This window comes from Artibeus jamaicensis, unplaced genomic scaffold (assembly GCF_021234435.1).
Source record: "Artibeus jamaicensis isolate MK-2021 breed Jamaican fruit bat unplaced genomic scaffold, CSHL_Jam_final scaffold_474, whole genome shotgun sequence".
NCBI lineage: Eukaryota > Metazoa > Chordata > Mammalia > Chiroptera > Phyllostomidae > Artibeus > Artibeus jamaicensis.
Genome location: NW_026522046.1, coordinates 48,248,077 through 48,268,655, shown reverse-complemented (window position 1 = coordinate 48,268,655; position 20,579 = coordinate 48,248,077). Strand labels below are relative to the sequence as shown.

The window sequence follows — 20,579 nt, the reverse complement described above, 5'->3', positions numbered from 1 at the left end:
CGCGCACGGCGGATTGGGGTCTGCCGGCCCCTCTGCCGTTGCGCAAACCGCCTAGCCGAGCGCGCGCCCGTGGACAGTCCCGGGCTCCTGCCCCCCGCGGCCCCGGCGCTTCCCCTGTCTGGGGTTTACAGTCTCCCCGCTGGGGAAGTTCAAAAAGAGGAAATTCCCTGCAGTCCTGGGACAGAAACAGTCCTTGCCAGGTCAATGACTTGGGTCTGTGCCGTTGGTCCCGGGAGGGGAAGGGGGAACCGCAGACGTTCCGAAAGTGCTTTAAAGCCAGCTGGTGGGCGAGGCGGGGGCGCAGGGCACAGGCCAACTGAGACGGGAGACGCCGCCGCCACCACGTCACCGGCCAGGTGGCGCCTCGGGGTCGAGCTCCAGGGCCCCTTTCAGAGCGCGTGCGGGCCGGCGCGCTGCGGTTCGGCGACCTGTTTCGCCCCCGGTGTTCTCCGGGACCGCGCAGGGCGGGGCGAGGTTCCGGTCCTCCTCCGCGGCCCCGCCCACCCAGCCCGGACACCGGGCGGGGACGAAAGTGGAACCTGGGGGCCACGCCCCTCCAGCTCCCGGAAGCGCTATGGCGCTGGGCCGGCCACAGTGTCGCGGCACCAAGGGGACTCGGGGACCTATGCCCACTGCCTCCCGCGCCCTCGGGGCTCCCTGCGCGGGCATGGCGCGCAGCCTCCGGAGCTGGCTAGGCAGCTGCCTCCTGGTGTCAGGTAAGGCCCTGCGACCAAGGGTCTGGGCCGGGCGGTCCCGGGGCGTGGGCTCGTCCTCTGCAGGGCTGGCCACCTGCCCAGGGCCCCGAGTCCGCTGGGGCGTCTTGACAGACGCGCTTGGGAACCCGAGGGGAGTGCGACGTCGCTCAGCGAAGACCCTGAGGGCCACCCCTGAGCGGACCCGTGGGCCCCCTGGAAGGAACCAGTGTTCAGTAGGCCACCAGGGCCTCCCACTCAGCACTCAGCACACCAACATCTGAATTCTCCCGCCTCGACTCCAAGCTCTGTGGCTTCCGAGTTCCAAATCCAGGGAGTCCTTTCCTGCCACTGCGAGAGAACGGAAGGTGTTTGTCCTCCCCGCAGGCAGAGCCACACACCAGACCCCAGAACTGCAGGGGAGATACTGCCTATTTGATCACAAATGGCGCCACGGGAGAACAGAAGCCCCAGCTCCCCAGTGGCAAGCAGGTGGCAGATTCCGTAGGGCAAAGTCACAAGCCACTGGGGGTTAGGGGTTGAGGGTCGTGCCGGGAGCTGGTTGTTGGAGGTGAGGTCAGGGTGACGAGTCATCAGCCCTGAGGTCTGTCCCCGTGTCTCTCTATCTGGCCTCCTGGGAGAGTAGCCGGAGGGGAGGTGGGTCATTCCACCTTAGGGCTCAGGAGCCGGCACGTGACATAGGCCCAAGTGGCAGAAGATGTAGGTTCTCTTCAGCCTGCAGACGTCCTGACCTCGTGACCATCAGTGAGGTCCAGGCTGCTGTCCTCTGCAGCCCCGGGGGTGGCTGGTGATCTGGGGGAAAGACTAGGTTTCTGAGCGAGGCAGAAATCGACAGATCTAAGAGTGAATGGGAGGGAAGTCGTAAGGACCCTCGGCCCCGCCCTGCTCCCAACCACCTGCCCCGGTGCAGACGGCCACGGACCCTCCGTCCTCTCTGATGGACGCGTCCTGGCTGCCAGGCACGCTCCCCACGTGTTTCCAGCCACTGTCTCCACGCAGGATCTTCCACCTGAGCCCGACCTCGGCCAGGTGCACAGCCAGGCCCTCTCCTCACCTTCCCCTACACCACCCTCTGGGGGACATCAGCGGCCCCTGGCACGGGCTCCCAGCCTCGGGCCTGTGGCTCAGACCCCCCGTCTCCGCTGGTGGAGCGATGCTGGGCCGGCGACGGTTTGTCGTCCTTGTCCCTCTCTGCACGTGTCTGACCTTTTCTACTAACACTTCTGAACGTGGTTTCCATCTCCAGCCCAGATCTGCCCGCGGTGCCTGAGGCCCTGTCACCCTGCTGTCCCTGCCATGGCTCACGATCACCCTCAACGTGACGTGGCTAAGATGGGACCCTTGCTCTCCCTGCCCCCTCCCGACGGCCTCAGGTGCCCAAGCCAGGAGTGGAGGTCAAGTTCTGCTTCTCCACAGCAAATGTGTCCGAAAGCCCAGGGTTCACGCCTCCGGGAACGTGTCTGCTAGCCACCTGCCCACCCTTACACCTTCCTGTCCCCACCCACACGCCCATTAAGTGTTGGGTGTGGTCATTTTCTTGGGTGGCCTTTTTGAGGAAAAATGTCGCAAATGTTTTCCCTTTCTTTTTACAGCATTAGGAATGGTCCCTCCTCCTGAAAACGTCAGAATGAATTCAGTTAACTTCAAGAACATTCTAGAATGGGAGCCTCCTGCTTTTCCCAAAGGGAATCTGACTTTCACGGCTCAGTACTTCAGGTGAGTCTGGGGTGTCCTTGGCAGGAAGGTGCCCAAGGACAGCGGCCGGGCTGGTCACTGGGCTGAGCCACAGGAGGGAGTCTGCTGGCTGTCGCCCGGGCCCCTGGGAGCCTTGCGCTGCCCTTTTCCTTTCTGTCCGGGCACCGCTGCGAACACTGTGCTCTCCGGAAGCAGACGAGTGATTTTCCTTTGCCCTGTGACAAAGGAGCGGCATGTGTCCCGCATGTGGCGGGACGATCACGGGGTCGGCGGCAGATAGGGACGTTTTGTCACTCGGGCGTGGAAGTCACCGAGCAGTGGTGGCCCGGGACAAAGCAGACATATCAGTATGTCTTTCAAGAAAATTGTCGCTGGTACCAGGCCCCGTTATTAGAGGGTGTTGCCGGAAGTCAGCCACTCGCGGGAGGAAGCCGTCCGAGGAAATGGAGGCCCAGTCAGAGCGACCCGCGTACCCCCAGCCCCTCCGACAGCGAAAGGTTCACCCCCGTGCTCTGGGCGCCCAGCGCCGCCCTGCCTGTGTCCTGAAGTTGAACATAAGGGGAAAGCTCTGTTTTCTGAAAACACTGGGGACTCATGAAAAGAGGGAGAGTGAGGGTCAAAGACGGTCACCACCATGGTGCCCGGACTTCCCGGGGCCTGTCCTGCCTGATGGTGTCTCTCTGTGCTGGCCGGCAGCTGGCAGCCTGCCACCGCACGCCATAGGCTGGACTGCAGGTGACACACCTTTATGCCAGGTGCAAACGGCAGCAGGCCACCTGCTTCCGGTGTGACTCACAGGCAGAGGCAGGCAGTCCCTGCGGTGGGGCGGGAGGAGCATGGGGCCCGGAGTCCCTTCACCCCAGGCGCAGCTGTCACTTCACAGCCGCAGCCAAGGCCCCCGGAGTCCGAGGAGACGTGGAGAGATGGGCGAGCTTGTCCCGTTGGCTTTTGTTTTTAACGGTTTAGTTCCAGATCATTCCGAGCACGATACAAAGCACGTCCTAATAACCCACACCCAGATCCACCCGTTTTCGAGGTTCACCACCTCCCACCTCCCTGCTCCCCACCTCCCACCTCGTGGGAGTCCCCTGCGGGTTTCCTGCGAGCGCGGGTGGTCTCTGCCGCCGCGCAGCCATTCGCGTACTCGGGTGGCGCTGACACAACCCTCTCGCCTCGTCTACGGCCCCCGGCCCCCGTCTGCTTCTGGGCACCTGCCCCGGGCCTGAGGGGGCGCCATCCTGCGGTGGGGTCTTCTCCTGCCCCATTTCCAGCACTGACTGCTCTTGTAACACTGCCCCGTCCTCTCCCCTCAGTCGCCTGGCCATAGCGATCCCAGGCCCCTCCCTCCGTCTCCCCCCTGGGGCTTATTTTGGGTGTTCTGTCCCTTGCACTGGTGGTAGAGGGTTTGTTTTGGACGTGAGACTTTCCAGCGACTTCCCGGTCTCCTCGGTGTGGAAGTGCCCAGAACAACAGACTGTGCTGGGGGTGTCCTTGGGGAAGAAGTTTGTTCGAGAAAACTCTGATTAGTCCTCTGTGGCCCTGCTGCAGCTCTGCTCCGAATCACGCCTGAGTGGTCGCCTGGGGCAGGGGTGCCAGAGGAGAGGCGGCTCAGAGCATGAACGCGTGGTTTTATAAACAGATGTTTGTTTATCTGTGCTAATCCTCACCTGAGGAGGTGCTTATTGATTTTAGAGGGAAAGGGAGGGAGAGAACCGTCAAAGTGAGAGAAACATCGACTGGTTGTCTCATAGGCTCCCTGACTGGGGACCACACCCTCAGTCCAGGCATGTGCCCTGGACTGAACCTGCGCAGGAATTGAACCTACGACCTGTGAGTTTACAGGGCGATGCTCCAACCCCTGGAGCCACACCGGCCAGGCTGTATTCATGGTTTCGATATGGAAACATCTACAAAACATTAAATGTAAATATGGGGAATGGGTGTATTACCTATGTAATAGGGAGGGAAATGTTTTTTATATTTATTTTATTTTATTGATTATACCATTACATTTGTTCTGTTCGCCCCTTCATTACCCCCCACCCTACACACCCCCTCCCCCACCATTACCCCCCTTTAGTTTATGTCCACGTGTCTCAAGTTTTTTAGATTCTATATTTCCCCTGCTATTCTGCCCTCTCCCTATCTATTTTCTATCTACGGTCTATGCTACTTATTCTCTGTACCTTCTCCCCCCTTCTCCTTCTCCCACTCCCCTGTTGCTAACCCTCCATGTGATCTTCATTTCTATGGTTCTGCTCCTGATCTAGCTGTCCTTTTAGTTTGCTTTTGTTTTAGGTGTGGTTCTTAGTAACTGTGAGTTTGCTGTCCTTTCACTGTTCATCTTTTTTATCTTCTTTTTCTTAGGTAAGTCCCTTTAACATTTCATATAATAAGGGCTTGGTGATGATGAACTCCTTGAATTTGATATTATTTGAGAAGCACTTTATCTGCCCTTCCATTCTAAATGAAAGCTTTGCTGGTTAGAGCAATCTTGTGTATAGGTCCTTGCCTTTCATCACTTGGAATATTTCTTTCCAGCCCCTTCTTGCCTGTAAGGTCTCTTGAGAAATCTGCTGACAGTCTGATGGAAATTCCTTTGTAGGTGACTGTCCCCTTATCTCTTGCTGCTTCTAGGATTCTCTCCTTCATTTTAATCTTGGCTAATGTAATGATGATGTGCTTTGGTATGTTCCTTCTTGGGTCCAACTTCTTTGGGACTCTCTGAGCTTCCTGGATTTCTTGGAAGTCTATTTCCTTTGCCAGAATGGGGAAGTTCTCCTTTATTATTTGTTCAAATAAGGTTTCCACTCGTGGCTGTTCCTGTTCCCCTTCTGGTACCCCTATAATTCGGATGTTGGGGCATTTAAAGATGTCCTGGAGGTTCCTAAGCCTCTCCTCATTTTTTTTGAATTCTTGTTTCTTCATATTTTTCTGTTTGGTCATTTTTTCCTTCCTTCTGGTCCGCTCCCTTGATTTGATTCCCAGTTTCCTTCCCATCACTATTGCTTTCCTGTGCATTTCCTTTCATTTCAATTAGTTTAGCCTCCATATGTTCCTCTAATTTGTGGCTAAAATCAACCAGTTCTGTGAGCATCCTCATCACCAGTGTTTTGAACTGTGCCTCTGATAGGTTGGCAATTTCTTGATTGCTTAGATTTATTGGCTCTGGGACTCAGTTCTTCTTGATCCATGTTTTGATCTGTTCGGACCTTTGCATTGGAGGAGAGGAGCCTTAGGTGTTCACTAGGGCGGGGCCACCCAGGTTGCTGGTTTGTGATGCTGTATGTGGGGGCAGGGTCAGAAAGGGAACAATGGCTGTCCTCACTGCTCGCCTTCTCCTGTTTATCTGCGAGCAAATGTGCGACCGCTGTCAGCCCGCCACCCCGCGCCTGCAGGGTCTTTCTCAATGCTCATCTCTTTGCTGGTTTATCTGTGCGCAAATGCATGACCGCAGACAGCCAGCTGCCCTGCGCCTTCCCTGGGTTCGCCCGTAGCTACCCTGCACCTGGGATCCGTGCCCTTGGCTGCCTGCTCGCTGCCTGGGTTGGGGGATCTTTTTCGCCCCACCCGCTCCACTGCTGGCTCCGCCCCTCTCACTGGTTTAGCTGAGCGGAGTTGTTTTCGGACTCCGTATTGTTCAATTTTCTGTGGGTGGCTGCATTTATTGTTGTTAAAACTTTGTTGTTTTTAAAATTGGTTGTGTGAGGAGGTAAAGCGTTTCCACCTACGCCTCCATCTTGGTGGAAGTCTGGGAGGGAAATATTTTGAATGCGATAAAACTACCTAGTAAGAGAGATGTTATGTAGGGCAGCTTCAGAAGTTCTGTGTTCCAGCCAATAGGCGCATTTCTTTGCGTGAAGGAGGAGTCCCCAGGGGAAAACCCACTCAGGGGCCCGGGCCCTGGATTTCCCAGATGGTGGGACGTGAGGTGGCCACGGGGCTGCTTGATCAGCACGATGCTCGTGGTGTGGTAAGGGGAAGAATCAGGTGGCGAACTGCCGTGAGCCCACTCGGCTCTCCCTGCTGTTCCCAAGAGCTTGTCCCAGGTTTCACTGAGAACCCGGTCAGGCATCGTGTGTGATGCGTGGAGCCGCGGACTCTGCAGTCAGGCCGACCTGAGCTCGGTTGGACGAGCGTCTTAGGTCATCCACGTCTGTGTGTCATCTGCAAAATCAGGGAATGACACTGATAGAACCTGCAGCGCCATGCCTGTCACCAGCTGCTCCACAGTGTTTGCCGTCAGTGTTTTTATCAGCGCCTTCCTCGTCACCTCTGAGCTTAGCCACAAGGGCTGTGGCATGGTGACGGAAGTTGTACTGGGGAACCAGTCAGACAAAGTCCTCACTGTTGGCAAGACAAGAGCCCGGCTCTTCTGGGCCCAGGGGGAGCCAATCACGCCTCCCGAAGCTGTGGACGTCCAGACTCCCCTTTTCTTCTTCCACTTCGAGTCCCTGCCTCCCTCCCTCCCTTCCTTGGCTGGTGTCAGGGCTGGGGATCGGAGCTCAACGAATTGTTTCCCATCTTTCCAGAGTGATTGCAACAATGGTCACTTACAGGACGTTATTCGAAGTCATCGTAATCGACCAGGGCGGCTAACCTGTGTCTGCCGATACTGCACAAACCGTGCTCCTCCCCCCGTCTCAGAACACAGAACACAGTAGCAAGGCAGGAAGCTGTCTTCATAAAGGGCACCGATCCCTCCACCCCCTTCCAGAGAGACGCTTGCCCATGAGGGTGGGAGAGTCTGAGAAGTTCTGTTGTGAGGACAGACGCCTCTTCACATTCACCCCAAATCCCTTGGCCGTGGAACGGCCTATTTCTGAAACATCTCAAGGATTATAAGGTGCTGTGGGGCACAGTTTGCAAAACGCTCATGGAGGGTGCATACTGGTCATCACAGTGGGTGACGAAGAACTTGCATTGCCTTTCCCTGCTCAGACCCCTCCCCAGCAGCAGGGCACACAGGCTCCAGGGCCCCGAGTGGCAGCTCTAATGGTTTGCTCTCGCTGGTTTTGCAGTTACAAGGAATTCCAGGACGTGTGCACCGGCACTGCCCTGACTCGGTGTGACTTCTCCGGGCTGTCCAAGTACGGCAACCACACCTTGAGAGTCAGGGCGGAGCAGGCAGACGAGCACTCCCAGTGGGTGACCCTCATCTTCTGTCCGGTGGACGACAGTAAGTCCCCTTGTTTTCCATACCTGGTGCTGTCCTCCTCGCACCTCCGTGTTTCCCCGCGGGCTGGCCCGCCAGCGGGAAGTCACCGAGTGCCCGCCGAGCGGAGGATGGGCTTGTGCAGGGAGCTGAGGGACTCTAACAGAGGGGTGTGGCCTTCGAGAAGTTCGCAGGGGAGACAGGACAGGATAGTCAGTAAGTAAGGGAGTTAAATATAAATGTAATAACTGTAATGCCGCGGGGTGAGAAAGACTTGGGGCCAGCGCCATGAGCAAGGTCTGCACTGCTCAGCCACGGGGGTGCCCTCTGGGAAACACATCAGTGGTGGGTCACCGTGCAGACACCTCGGCACTGAGACAGACCTCGGTGGGACAGCCTGCTCCTCACCTAGGCCGTGCGCTCCAGCCCGGTGCACAGCCCGTCCCTGCACTGTGTGCTGCCGGCTTGCATAGTGCAATTGTATCTGTGTCGAAGGGCAGAGCTCCTCGGTAGACTAATTGGTTTGCACAGTTGACATTTTTGAGATGTGATTTCTGATCACCGTGTTGCTTTGTTCTCGTGTTTGTAGCCGACATTGGGCCTCCAGGAATACACGTAGAAGCAGTTGCCAATTCTTTCCACATACGTTTCTCAGCCCCCAGAATTGAGAAGGAGCATGAAACCTGGACCATGAGGAACTTCTACGACTCGTGGGTCTACAATGTGCAGTATTGGAAGAACGGCTCCGACGAGAAGGTGAGTGAGCCACGCCCCGTGTGTCTCAGGTGTAGCTCCCTGTGCTCTGCTCAGGGCTGGTCCGAGGCTGTGACCGGGGAGGGAAGGGGTGGGGAGGCCACATAGTCAGGGTCTTGCAAGGTGGTGGCAGCTTAAGGTCCAGAGGACCTAAGGCCTCGTCTTCTGAGCGCCAGAAGCTCCCAGTCTGAAGGCTGGTGCGTGTCCCTGACTCATGCTTCCCAGGCCCCGAGGGAACTCAGACAGCAGACTTCATGGTGGGGTTGGGCCTGTCACGCAGGCCTGTCTTTCTGAGAAGGGAAGTTGCTGAGGAAGGCAGAGCTGACTCAGCAGGTGGCTGGGGGAACTTGGAATCCGCTGAGTTAGGTCATCGGCTGAATGAGTCCAGTTTCCTGGCAGCGACCCTAAGCCCCCAACCCCAAGAGTCAGATCCATGGTCAGGCAGCCCCTCCCCCAATGCTGATGAACAGTGTTTCCTTTTACCTGTTGGAGCTACTTTTCTGCCTTGCTCTCCTCCTCTTCGGGGGACCACTCCTTTCAACACGGGGGCTGGGAATGCAGAGACCTGCTGGAACGCTGCCTCAGCTTCCTCATGTCTGCAAAGTGGGCTAATAACCTGCTTCATTAGTAAATGGGGGACGGCCTGCTCCATATGCTTGCTGGGAGTTTGATGACATCGTGAAGCAATAAGCTTGGCGCGTTGCCCAGTGCGCGTGCTCGGCAGGTGGGGCCTCTGTCCTCATGCAGGCGTGGGAGGGTCATTTTCATTCCTCCCGGGACAGGTCCTGTTCTTACTCTCATCCCGTCAGAGCTGAGTGTCATCTGTGGCCCTGATGGACTCACACGTGTGTTATGTACCTTGAGTTACATCTATGTTTTCTCCTCACGTCAAAACGTTGGTTCTCATCGCCTGCTTCTCAAGCGTTTTGGAGGGAAGGGTCTCCCCCGTGCGCCGTCCTAGGACGACGCAGCTGAATCTGCACATGTGTACTGCAGAGCCCCCCCACATCTCACATTCACTCCCCCCACCCAGAAAATGCTCCACTGCATGATGCGGGGTGTCTGCCTTCTTCACAGAATCAAGGGGGCGGCCTGTAGTTCGGACCCCGGAAAAGCGTGTCTAGAGAGCAGCAGAGAATCACACTCCTTATGGCCGTTCCTCAGATGCCGGCGTCTGCTCCGCTCTGAGACGCAGAACGAAGACGGGGTTCACCTGCTGGAGGAGGAGTGCGCAGCGGGCTCCGATTAAGGGCCAGAGTCCACCGCCAGTGGCCCGAGGGCCTCCGAGTGTCTGCTCAGCTTCTTACCTTGAACACGCCCACAGGACAGGCCTCTGGTTACCTGTGTGTCCCATTTTTGGGCCTTTGACGTGCCGTGCCTGCAGTGTGACTAAAGACTGGTTCATATGGGCTATGGGCTGAATATTTGGACCCCCACCCCAAATTCCCGTGTTGGCATGGAACCCCTAGTGTGATGGTCATAGAAGGTAGTGTTGCATCCCAAGTTCGCGAGAGAAGGAACGAAGACTTTCAGAGGTTTAAAGATGTTTATTGAATCATAGTTTTACCTGCGCAGGGGTGAGCTCTCAGGGCGTCCGAGGACACCGTGCCAAAAATAGCTGCAGATGAGAGTCGCGCCAAACGCTTACAGACTAGGGTTCTTATAGCAGCGAGCAAGCAAGCGATTTCCAGAAGCGAGAGGTGGCCGTTAGCCGTTGGTCAGGAGCTCAAGCTAAGGCTCGTGATCTTGCTGATGATTGGCCTGCAAGGTGCATGAACAGCCCGTGCTCAGGTTCGCCATTGGCCTGGGGGCTCATGCTCTACCGGCTGAGTTAGCCGGGCTCACGCTAGGGGGTAAAAAACTTCCAGGAGGCTATCCGCTTGACTAGTTCTTATTACTTCATTGTTCTTTTCTTAACTTCTTAACTTGCTGGAGTATCTGCCCGAGGTGGGGTGTGCAGTTTCCCCCTAGGCTTGAGCAAGCAGCTAAGGTCGAAAACTACTTCCCTAAAGACTACTTCCCTTAGCTCCTATCATTAGCTCCTATCAGGTAGTCCTTCAGGTAGGGGTGAGGTCACGACGGCGACGCCTCCACGTGCTCTCTACCGAAGGTGCTCTTCCTGCAGCGGATTTTACCTGGGACTCCTTTGTAAGGGCATCCCCACCAGGGGAGACACGGTGGCGTGTGCTCCTAGTTCCCTTGATTTCTCCAGAAACGATTTGGGATTCTCAAATTCAGGAACCTATCATCAGTCCTGATATCTTTTATTCAGATTAATGGAATCAGGGAGCCCTCGCCCCCAGGGCGGGTGTGGTGTGTGCCCTCCAGGTGAGGCGGCCGCTGGAGGAGGGCAGCCCAGGTGCCCGAGGGGAGGAGAGATTCGGGGGAGACCCCAGGCAGCCAGCGTCAGAAACACGCCCTTGACTTAGAAGGATGACAGTGGGCCTCACAGTAGCCGACCAGAGGGGTCGGTGGCTCGGGCTGCTGCACCGAAATGCCACAGACTGGGCCACCGGATCCGGAGCATGTGGGCTCAAGGTTCTGGAGGCCGGGAGGCCGAGACCAGGGTGTGGCAGGGCCGTCCCCGGAAGCTGGGGACCTCTGTCCCAGGCGCCTCTCTCAGCTCCCAGTGGGGCTGGCAGTCTCGGCTCCGGGGCTTGTGCGAACATCGCCCCGTCTTACACGGGGCCCTCCCTGTGCGTCTGTGGCAAAGCTCTTCTTTCCATAAGGACACCAGTCAGGTGAGGGGGGAGTCAATGTATGTAACTAGTGTATCTTTTTAAAAAAGGAAGTGGGGCGGTTTGCATGACCTTTAACCTGGGAAATACTCGGAAGGGGCTGTTTGCGAGGGCCACAGTCGGCCCCTGCCCCTCCCTCAGAGTGGGCCTCTGAGACGAGCCGGGAGACAGGGACGCGGCTCCTCCATCCTCCTCCTTCCAGCCTGAGGTCAAGGGCACAGTTGGAAAATGCCCAGGGGAGGGGAATGAGGATGTGCCTTCACTGAGGAACCCTCCTTATTCTTGTCTTTGTCACCAGCACACAGTTGCTTGTCAGCGTGACTTCGAGGTCGTGGGAAACCTGGAGCCCTGGACGACATACTGTGTGCGCGTCCAGGGGTTTCTTCTCGATCAGAACAAGGCCGGGGAGTGGAGCGAGCCTGTCTGCGAGCAGACCTCCAGTGCCGGTGAGTCGGGGCGCGCGGCCCGTGGCTCCGCTAGGGTGCAGCACGCAGCTCCCTGGGCCTCTGCGCCTGCGAGGCTCCGGCAGCCCCGCAGACGTCGCCCGCCCAGCTGGGACCCCCGCCCAGGGCGGCCCTGACCCACGGCCTTGTGCTGGGCGGGCACCAGCGCCTGCAGAGGCAGCGCACTCGCTCTTGGCGGGAAGGGAATGGACGCCTCCCTCCCGTCTGGGGCGCTGAGGTCGGCCTCCTGCGCCCTGCTCAGCCTGTGCTCTCGGGGTCCCTGAGCCAAGTCCCATCCGCCCCCAGGACCACCAGCAAAGGCTGCCTGTCTCCAGTTCCTTTGGACACGTGACGGGAAGGGTGGGTTCCGGAACCGGGACACTCCAGCAGGAGGTGCTGGTGTCAGGGGCTGTTGGGAGGTGGGTGCCAGGACCTCAGCGCTGAGACCGGCAGGGCTCCAGGATTATCATTTCTAAAGGAAAACGGGAGGAAAGGAGGTTGGTGGGCAGGTCCCCCTAGGCCTGGGCCCAAAGCATATTCTCGTGTAGACACAGCACGATTGCAGCCAAGGTGGTAAACTCAGGGCCAGACGTCTGCACCCCCAGGCCTTGTATTGCACAGAAGCCTTGTCAGAGGCTCAGCCGGCTCAGGCCATGGGAGGGTGAGGGCAGGCCTGTCTCTCCTGGCTGTTTTCGCTTACCAAGGCACTTCCAGGAGCAAGGAGCTGGTGCCACAGAGATGCAGGGGAAGGTGACAGAATTCCCTCCAGAGAGGCCCCGGCCCCAACCTCACCGGCTGTGTTCCCCGGGCAGATCCGAGGAAAGCGCGGTGCTGTGTTCGCGTCAATGCCTCGTTTCAGCGCAGCCAGTTCTTCCCGAGTGCCGGTTCTGTCGCTGGGCTTAGTTCCCCTCCGAGCTTGCTCTGTCCCACCCCCCCACCCCCCAATTGGCTGGGGGAGCTTCGGGCCCCTCACCCGCGCGTCCAGGCTGCTCTTGTTCCAGGACACACCTGCCAGCTGCTCACTGGTCCTTCTGAATGCGGTGCACGGTTATATAAACTTCCTTGTTTCATTGTCCTCAACGTGGTTGTGAAAGACTTTGGCGAATATGGGCTGAAACCCACACCCGGGTCAAGTGCAGCGTTGTGCACCTGGGCTCCGTGTTTCAGGGTCATTGTCGGGACAAGAGCCCTGCAGTACCGCGTGCTTGGCCAGGACGGCATCTCCCCCTCGGCGAAGCTGCCCTGCGGACCAGCATGCTTAGCGTGGTTGCTCTTTCCACAGCTTTTTGGAGGATTAGCAGAACCAGCCCATAACAGGCCATAATTTAGTTACCAACAAGGAACTCAGTCCAAAAAAGAAAAGGCAGCCACTTGGAGCAAGTTTCCTTTTTTCTAAGTGTTTTTGCTGTTGTTGAAGATTATTTATTTATTTATTTATTTGTAGAGGGGAAGGGAGGGAGAAAGAGAGGGAGAGGAACATGGGCCTGCCAGAGGAACCTCAATCAGGCCCCTGTCACCCACGCCCTACCGGGAACCTGGCCCAAAACCCAGGCACGTGCCCTGACCAGGAACTGAACTGCTGACCTCTCAGTTCACAGGCCAGTGCTCAGTCCACTGAGCCACACCAGGCAGCTCTTGGAGCTGATTTCTTTTTGGTGCCCCGATGTCGATATTTTTAGTTATCACCTGTACCTCTTTCACGGGTATGCAAATGGCCACTTACTGATCCCCTCTGGGAGGTTTGTATTTTTTCCGCAGATCAGCCTCGGCCTTACAGGCTGTAGCGCACGTGTCTCCTTGTTTGTGGGTTTCCGCCCTCTTCCCTCGTGAGCACGCAGACCATGTGCCTGAGCCAGGGGCCTCCCCCGTCCCAAGCGCGACCTGCAGCGTGGTCAGAGCCGCAGGGACTGCAAGGCCTCGTGGGAAGTGAAAGGTCTTGGCTGTCTCTCTGGAGGGGACTCTCTGCTCACCCTCCTGCCTCCCGTCACCCCCAGTTCAGGCTGAGGTCCAAGGTCAGTGGCTGAGTGGACCCGCCTGCGCCCCCTTCTGTGGCGTCAGCTGGCAGAGCCTCTCGGCAGCGCCTTTAGGCAACAAACGCCTGCCTTCCGCGTGCACACTGCAGGCTGTGTGTCCACAGACCCTCTCTGTGTCTTCCGCCCTCGCTGTATTCCTCTCCAGAGTCCTTTGTGTTTGACCGAGTCCCCCCCACCCCGCCCCAGGGCCCCATCCTGCTCAGTTCACTACAGCCCCTGACCTTGGAATCATCCCTCTTTCCCTTCAACACCTGCCATCTGCTCTCCCAAAGCCTTGACAACGGCCCGATTGTCCCCGAGGCTGTCCTTCCCCGCTGTGAACTCCAACCCAGCGGGACCTGAGGCGAGTCCTGACTGGCCCCTCTGCGTCCTCAGCTGTAAAACAGGAGGAGGGAGAGGTGCTGCTGGACACTGGGGGTGGGAGCTCAGCGCGCCCAGCACGGAGCGCGGCCTGAGTGCATGTTAGACGCCGCCACTGTCACTGATGACGATAGTGTTGAAGTCACATTTTAGGGATTCCCCAGGTCTATGTCATGAAACTCGGCCTGAGCCATACAGTGTGACCAAACAGAGCAATTTCTCAAATATCTTGGGACTAGAAGTGATCCCCTATTCACTGACGAAAACCAAACATTTTGTAAAAAAAAAAAAAAAAAAAGGGAAAAGTAGGACCCATTGAAGACTGGCTTTTGTCAAACATCTGTTTAGGGTTATTTAAACACGGTTATCTCATTGAAACCTCATGACACGTGTGCTTGAGAGCCTCGTGAGGGTCCTCTCTCCAGCAGAAGGGAGCAGGAAGGCTCGGCGGGGGGGGGGGGCGACCCGCCCAGAGTCCCTCGGCCGGTAAGTGGCAGAGCACAGGCCGCCCGTGCTGCGGGTGCCCACCTGCAGGTCGATCCAGCAGGTGGTCCAGGGCGCGATGTCCCTGAGGACAAAAGGGAGAGGCAGGGCGGCGGCAGCGTGGCCGGCTGGAACCCACAAGGTCAAGAGCTTTGCAGAGAAGGTGTTGGTGAAGGGACTCCCACGACCCTCGGCCTGCGTGAAGCAGTGCCCTCTCTTTAGTCCCTCTTCTCCCTCGGGGTCAGTCACAAGAGCGCCCTTTGGATTTTGTCACCATCTACCAGGTGTGCCTGTGGGCTGTCCTCGTCTGAGACTCTGTTTTTCCTGGCTGGGGACGCGAGGCGCCCAGGCCTTGCTCTTCAGGGCTGGTCAAAGGGCCAGGGTGGCCCGTGACCCGTCTGTGCATAAGGGGTGATGCTGGGGTGTTGCCAAGTGGGAGGACTGTTGAAGCGTTGGAAGGAGGACAGTGGGCGTGTGGGATCCCAGAACCTCCTGAGGGGCTGGCACGTCAGATCCCGAGTGCGAGTCCTGTTGTGCGGGAGGGGCGGACTGGGGGCCGTGACCCCCATCCACCAAGAAACTCATGTTTCTTGCACTGAAAGCGGGGGCTAGGAAGCACCACCCTGGACCTCGGTGGATGGAACAAGAGTTCACCAGGGACCTGGGGCGCGGGGCCCTCTGAACTCAGCCAGGGTGCGAGCTGGGGAGGGGAGGAGGCCGCTCCCCGAGGATGCGGAAGCGAGGTGGGCGAGCAGAATACCTGCCCCTGGCCAGGTGTCCCCTGCAGTCCCTCTGAGTGACTTGCTCCAGAAGGTCAGGGCTCCCCCTTGCCCCACTCAGCACCAGAGGCTCGGGGCTTGATCTGGAGGGTGCTGCTGGCTTTGGGGGTCGGGCACGGGGAGGGCAGGTGGCCAGGGCAGCGGGGGAGGGCCCGGGGCAGAGCCAGGGCCACGCGGGGCCACGGCGGCCTCCTGGGCAGATCCTGTCAGAGGGGAGGCCAGACGCCCGCTGAAGCGGCAGAAGCAGATCTGTTCAGTGAGTGCATCTGGAGGGTAGGTCGCTGACAGGCGTCAGGAAGGAAGGAAGGGGGGGAGTGACAGATAATAACAGGCAGTGACAGGTCGCTCAGTGTTTGTGCAAGGAAGCCATCTGTGTCCCACGCTGACACGCTTGTCCTGTCAGGCTGCCCCCCGGGGGGATGGAGACTGGCCAGGTGATGGTGACGTGGTGAAGGGCTGGCTCTGGATCCAGGAGGAGACACTCCTGGGTGCCGGTGGGACCCTCAGCTCAGAGCGCAGAGGAAGGAGCCCCCGCTTTCCATGGTACATGCATCCAGAGCCAGAGCGGCACGTGGGAGTCCCCTGGGCAGCCTCGACTTTGCCCGGACAGGCACTTGGCGGACTCGGGCGGCTAGGAGCCCGTGGAAGAGCAGGTCTGGGTGCGGAGGTTGGGACGCGGCCCTGGCTAGCGTGCTTGTGGTTTTCAGACGCGGCGCAGCCATGCAGTGGGCTCTGGGGCCCCGGGAGAGGGGGCTGCACCCGACGGGGCTCCGTGCTGCCCGCAAGTGGGGACGGGGGTCCGAGTCCTTGCTCATTATTCTCTGTGTGAGTGTGCAAGTGTGCCAGCAGCTGTGCCAGCAGCCAGCTTTGGGGAAGATCAGAGAGGGTGGGACTTGTCTGAAGCTCCTGGTCCTCCCATGCCTGCCGGCCAGTCGAGGGGTGGGGGGCTCAGACCTCCCTGCACCCAGGTGGTGAGAACAGTGTGAGGTCACGGCAGGTTAAGGACAGGAAGGTGACGCACAAGTTCTCCCTGCAGAAGCAGCCCCCTCCTGGGTCGTGGTGGCCGCCGTGCTGGGGGCCTCGGTGTGCGCCACCTGCCTGCTGCTGCTGGGGTGCTCCGCCCTGCTGTGGTGCGTCTACAAGAGGACCAGGCGCATCTTCTCCCGGGGGGACGGGCTCCCGCAGCATCTGAAGGAGGTAGGTGGCAGGGAGCCCGGTGGAGGGGAAACCGCGACGGTTGGAGCTCCCCGCCTCCCCGAGTCAGGGCCGCCTTGGCCGGGCCGGCGTGTTTTCCTGGAGGAGGACGTGCATCTGCCTGCTGGGCCTGTGCCCCCGGGGCCTGTGCCCAGCCGGCCTGGAGGTGTGTTCCCAAGGCTGCCCCTCCAGCCTGGATGCGCGAGGGGGCCCCCCTTTCACTCTCATTTCCCAGGACACAGATGCTAAGATGGACACTTGCATCTAGGAGGCGTGGTGGGGGGCCCCCTTGGGAACTACCCTCTAAGAACGGAGAGTAGCAGGATGGTAGGGGCAGCGGTGGGTGGGGTGCAGTCCTAGCCGCGGCCTCTGCCCACCCCGGGAGCTGGGTGGCCCTTCAGAGATGTCCCAAGCTAAGGCCAGAGGGTCTGGGAGCCACTCACCGTGGGCTGGATGTGGGCCTCGCCCAGGAAGGGCTATGAGCAAGGAGGCCCCTGGGGAGATGCTCTGCTCCTGGCACCTGAGGGTGATGAGCGCCTCTCTCCTGAAGGAGGTCGGGGAGTCCGGTCATGTCTGCCAGAGGCCACCCCAATACCACAGGGTCCCCAGAGCAGCTCCTGCAGGGCTCAGCCTTTCCAGGGGGGGTTGCAGGAGGGAGGCCAGTGGCACAAGCTCCTGCTGCCACTGGTCTCAGGAGCCCAGTCTCACACGCTGGTCTCCCAGTGCCACTGTCCCCCCGCAAACCCACGAACCCAGACACCACCTTGCATGGATCTTCCTTAGCTGTGGCCGGGCTGAGACACCACACAGGGCCCCTCCCCGTGGAAAGGAAGACCCGGCATACCCTGCCCCGCAGGACCCGAATCTTCAGGGGGCGAGTCCCCACCCTCTGAAATGTGTGTCACCAGGGCCTTGTCTCTTCCTGCTTCTCCGGCCCTGTTAGCGTTGGGATGTGACGCTGCTGTCAGGCCTCGTCCCCACACTGGCCGGTCCGCTGTCACGGGCTGCCCCCGGGAGGGACTCACGCCCCTGCTGAGACATTGCCTCCTGGGGGGGGCGGGTCCTAGGGCTGGACGGGGCTGGGAGCCCTTCATGTCCCATGCTCGTAAAAGCTGGGTGACCAGCGCCTGTACCATGATGGGGATCAGGGACCCGTGACCCTGGGCATGGGTACGAGAGTGTCTGGAACTTTCTAGCAAGAATGCCAACCAGACTGCAAGCCCCACAATGAGCCAAGAATCTTCTGAGGATGAAAGGTGAGAAACCCCATTGGCAGCAGAGAAAACAAACAGGTGTGGCCCTTTCCTCCGGGCAGAAGATGTTTGGTGCTTGGAGAACCGAGAGGAAGGAAGGCCATTCTCCTGCTGGTTTTGCTTGGGGCTTCGCCATCCAAGAGACCCGTCTGGCAGGAAAGGGCGTGGGGCGACCTGCAAATCGGCAGCCAGACAGCACAGCGAAGGGTCGCCCGTGTGACCTCTCACCTCCAAGGCTGCAAGGCTCTGTGGCCTGGACCATGGGGCTGCTGGAGAAGGACCCAGGGGAAGGCGCAGGGCGAGCCGGGGGCCCAGAGGTAGGCGAGGCTCCTCACGTCTGCAAACGACCCCATCTGACACAGAATGCAGCCGGGACCCCGAGAAGGATTCCAAAGAGATTTGCTGGGGGCAGGGAGAAGCAACAGCGAGGTCCCCTCGACGCGGATGCCTTGGGCCACCAGCTGCTTCTGCATGCTCCCTCTGTTCTTCCCGCCTGTCCCATTTCCCGGGAGCATCAACAGCAGCTCCTAGCCCGTTCTTCCAGTCTGCTGGGTCTGAGGGTTTGGGCAGGTTCCTTTCTTGAGCCCCCACCCCGGTGGGGGCTTCTGCAAGTCCGCACCAGCCGGCAGTGGGAGGGCGCATCTCAGTGTCGCTGTGACGGTTGGGAGCATGGGGGGCCCACAGGGGTCTCAGGCAGGCGCCACGCAGCCACGAGTGTTTCGGGGACTGTGTGGGCACCTTCGCTGTCCAGAGAGGTGGACCGACGAGGAGGCCCAGACGGCAGCTGCTGCCTGACCGGCCCGCCACTGGGGGCGACAAGCTGTGCCGGTCGGTGTCTGTAAAATTTGAGTCACCGGTGATTTGAATTTCCTTGGAACCACATTTTTTTTTAAAAAGTGAAAGGAGCAGATGAAGTTCATTGCAATCTATTTCATACAACCCAATGTATCCAAAACATTTCAACATGGAATCAGTGTTTTAAGAAATTGCTGAAACACATCCTCTCTCACCGAGTCTCCGGCCGTGGCCTGTGTTGTGCTCTCCCGGTGCACGTCGGCCCGGACGAGCTGCGTCTCAGGTCGTCACCATGGCTTGTGGCTGCCACCCTGGACTGTGCGGGACTGGGGGTGGGGGCGGGGGGCTGAAACCAGGGGGCACACAGGGTAGCTCCCAGTAGGGCCCCTCGCTTGGCTGGAGGGCGCACGGGGGAATCTGCTTGTGACTCCAAGACACACCTTCCTGCCTGCTGCAGGAGGGACGCCCAGGCCGCATTGGTGCCACAGCTGCCTGACCGCCCTTCGGTCACTTAGAAAATGACCTGCAAATTTGTCCTTGCTGTTTTTTAATCGTGGGAAGAACCACACAACATGAAGTTTACTGGCCAACACTTTGCCTGTACAGTTCGGTGGCAATAAGCGTGTGGTTGCTGTGCGGCTATCACCACCGCCCGTCCCCAGACCATGCTCGTCTCCCGCATCGAGACTGTCCCCAGCAGACGCGAGCTGCCCACTGGTCCTCCTCCACCCCTGGCAGCTGCCCCGCTGCCTCTGTCTCTCTGAGTTTGGTGACTCTGGGTGGCTCATACAAGCGAGCTCATCTAGTTTTGTCCTTTTACGGCTTATCTCACCTAATTTCCACCCGTGCGGTGGCAGGTGTCCAAGCCCCCTCCCCTGTCAGGGCTGAGTGACCTGCACTGTGTGTCCGTCCGTCTGTCTGCCTGCCGCTGGACACTTAGGCAGTTTTCCCCGGGTTGTGGAGACAGATGGGGGGCACAGGTGTGTGAGTGTCTCTGAGGCCCAGCCTGCAGGTCTCCCGGGTGGCTCCCCGGAAATGGAATTGCTGGCCTCGTGGTCACCGCAGGTTTAACTTTGTGAGGACCCCCATATGTTCTTGTCGCGTTCTTCAAAACAGTGTGCTCAGCGGGAGCTCCTCGCGAAGCCTTTGCCAGCCCAGGACGAGAGGTGGGGAAGTGGAATAACGCGCTCCCTTCCTTCCTTCCTTTCTCCCGCAGTTTCTGAACCAGCCGCATCGCAACAGGCTGCTGTTCGTCTCCTTCCCGTGCCCCGATGAGAGCGAAGTCTTCGACAGACTGAGCGTCGTCGCCGAGCTCCCCAAAGGCAGCGGGTGGGATGCCGGGGACGTCTGTGGCCTCGGGCCGCCGTCGGGGTGGGACCCGCCTGCCACCTAGTCCCTGAGGAGGGGGCAGGTCCTGCATCTCACAGCCACCTCGGAGGGCAATAGGAGCAGCGGTGGTGGGGGGCCCAGACGCCCCGAGCCAGGCCCGGTCTGGAACCCGGGACCCGGGGCCGCGTCTGAACAGCCGGCACTGGTCTTGAAAGGCTCGCTTGGCCAGAGGCCTCCACCTGGGAACCAGCTGCCCGGCAAAGCCTCGCCCACCAAGGCTGTCGTTACAGCCTGTCAGGCTCACTGCCTGAAGGAAGGAACAGTTTTAGTTGCGAGAACCGAACATACTTACGGTGAGGAGTAAAAACAGGTGCCATGACGTCACACTGACGGCCGGCCCGCGACCCCAGAAACTCGCTGTGCAGAGTGCGGGCTTCGGTTCCCGGGGCTTTGTTTTCCTCCCCGTCCACGTCCAGCACAGCGCCGGCCTCCATTAAAGTTTTATTCTCCACCCTGAGTGTGTTCCTGACATTGCATTTGCAGGCTGTCCGGTGCCGGGCAAGGCTCTTGAGAGCTGTTGATGCTGTGCGTTTGCCCAGTGGGAGTCCCGCAGTCCCCCCCCCCCCACCGCTGTCTGTTAGCTGGGAGCCAGGGTGGGGCGGGGCCCGGCCGCACCTGGGAGCTCCCGGTGCTGGAAGGTGGGAGAACAGAAGGGCCCTGGGCTTTGAACTCCACCTCGGACTGTCCCCAGCCTGTGGCCGGTCGGTTTCCTCCTCCGCACAGATGGACAGACGGACGTGGGGATGGAAAGACCTGAGGGTGAACATCTCCACTGAAGACACCCACCCCGGTGCCC

At 59.2% G+C, this 20,579-nt stretch overlaps 1 protein-coding gene across 2 annotated transcripts; it reads left to right on the top strand.

Annotated features, from left to right (window-relative positions):
• Positions 1 to 312: 312 nt before the first annotated feature.
• Positions 313 to 20,240, top strand: IL10RB (interleukin 10 receptor subunit beta). Of its 2 annotated transcripts, XM_037127189.2 has the most exons (7): positions 313 to 716; positions 2,306 to 2,429; positions 7,430 to 7,587; positions 8,153 to 8,319; positions 11,353 to 11,500; positions 16,189 to 16,349; positions 19,611 to 20,240. In XM_037127189.2, exons 1-7 carry the CDS (start codon positions 575 to 577, stop codon positions 19,785 to 19,787), a joined length of 1,077 nt encoding a protein of 358 aa, XP_036983084.2. In that variant the 5' UTR covers positions 313 to 574; the 3' UTR covers positions 19,788 to 20,240. The 2 variants fall into 2 exon arrangements, with proteins under 2 accessions (XP_036983084.2, XP_053513923.1); XM_053657948.1 differs by lacking the exon at positions 16,189 to 16,349 and having other exon boundaries at positions 314 to 716; positions 19,611 to 19,760.
• The last annotated feature ends 339 nt before the right edge of the window (positions 20,241 to 20,579 follow it).

Bases quoted from the DNA above. Each gene is read 5' to 3' on its own strand.
- IL10RB (XM_037127189.2), top strand. From the start codon at position 575: ATGGCGCTGGGCCGGCCACAGTGTCGCGGCACCAAGGGGACTCGGGGA. The intron at 2,430-7,429 runs GTGAGTCTGGGG...CTGGTTTTGCAG, and splicing joins TTCACGGCTCAGTACTTCAG to TTACAAGGAATTCCAGGACG. The intron at 11,501-16,188 runs GTGAGTCGGGGC...TTCTCCCTGCAG, and splicing joins CGAGCAGACCTCCAGTGCCG to AAGCAGCCCCCTCCTGGGTC.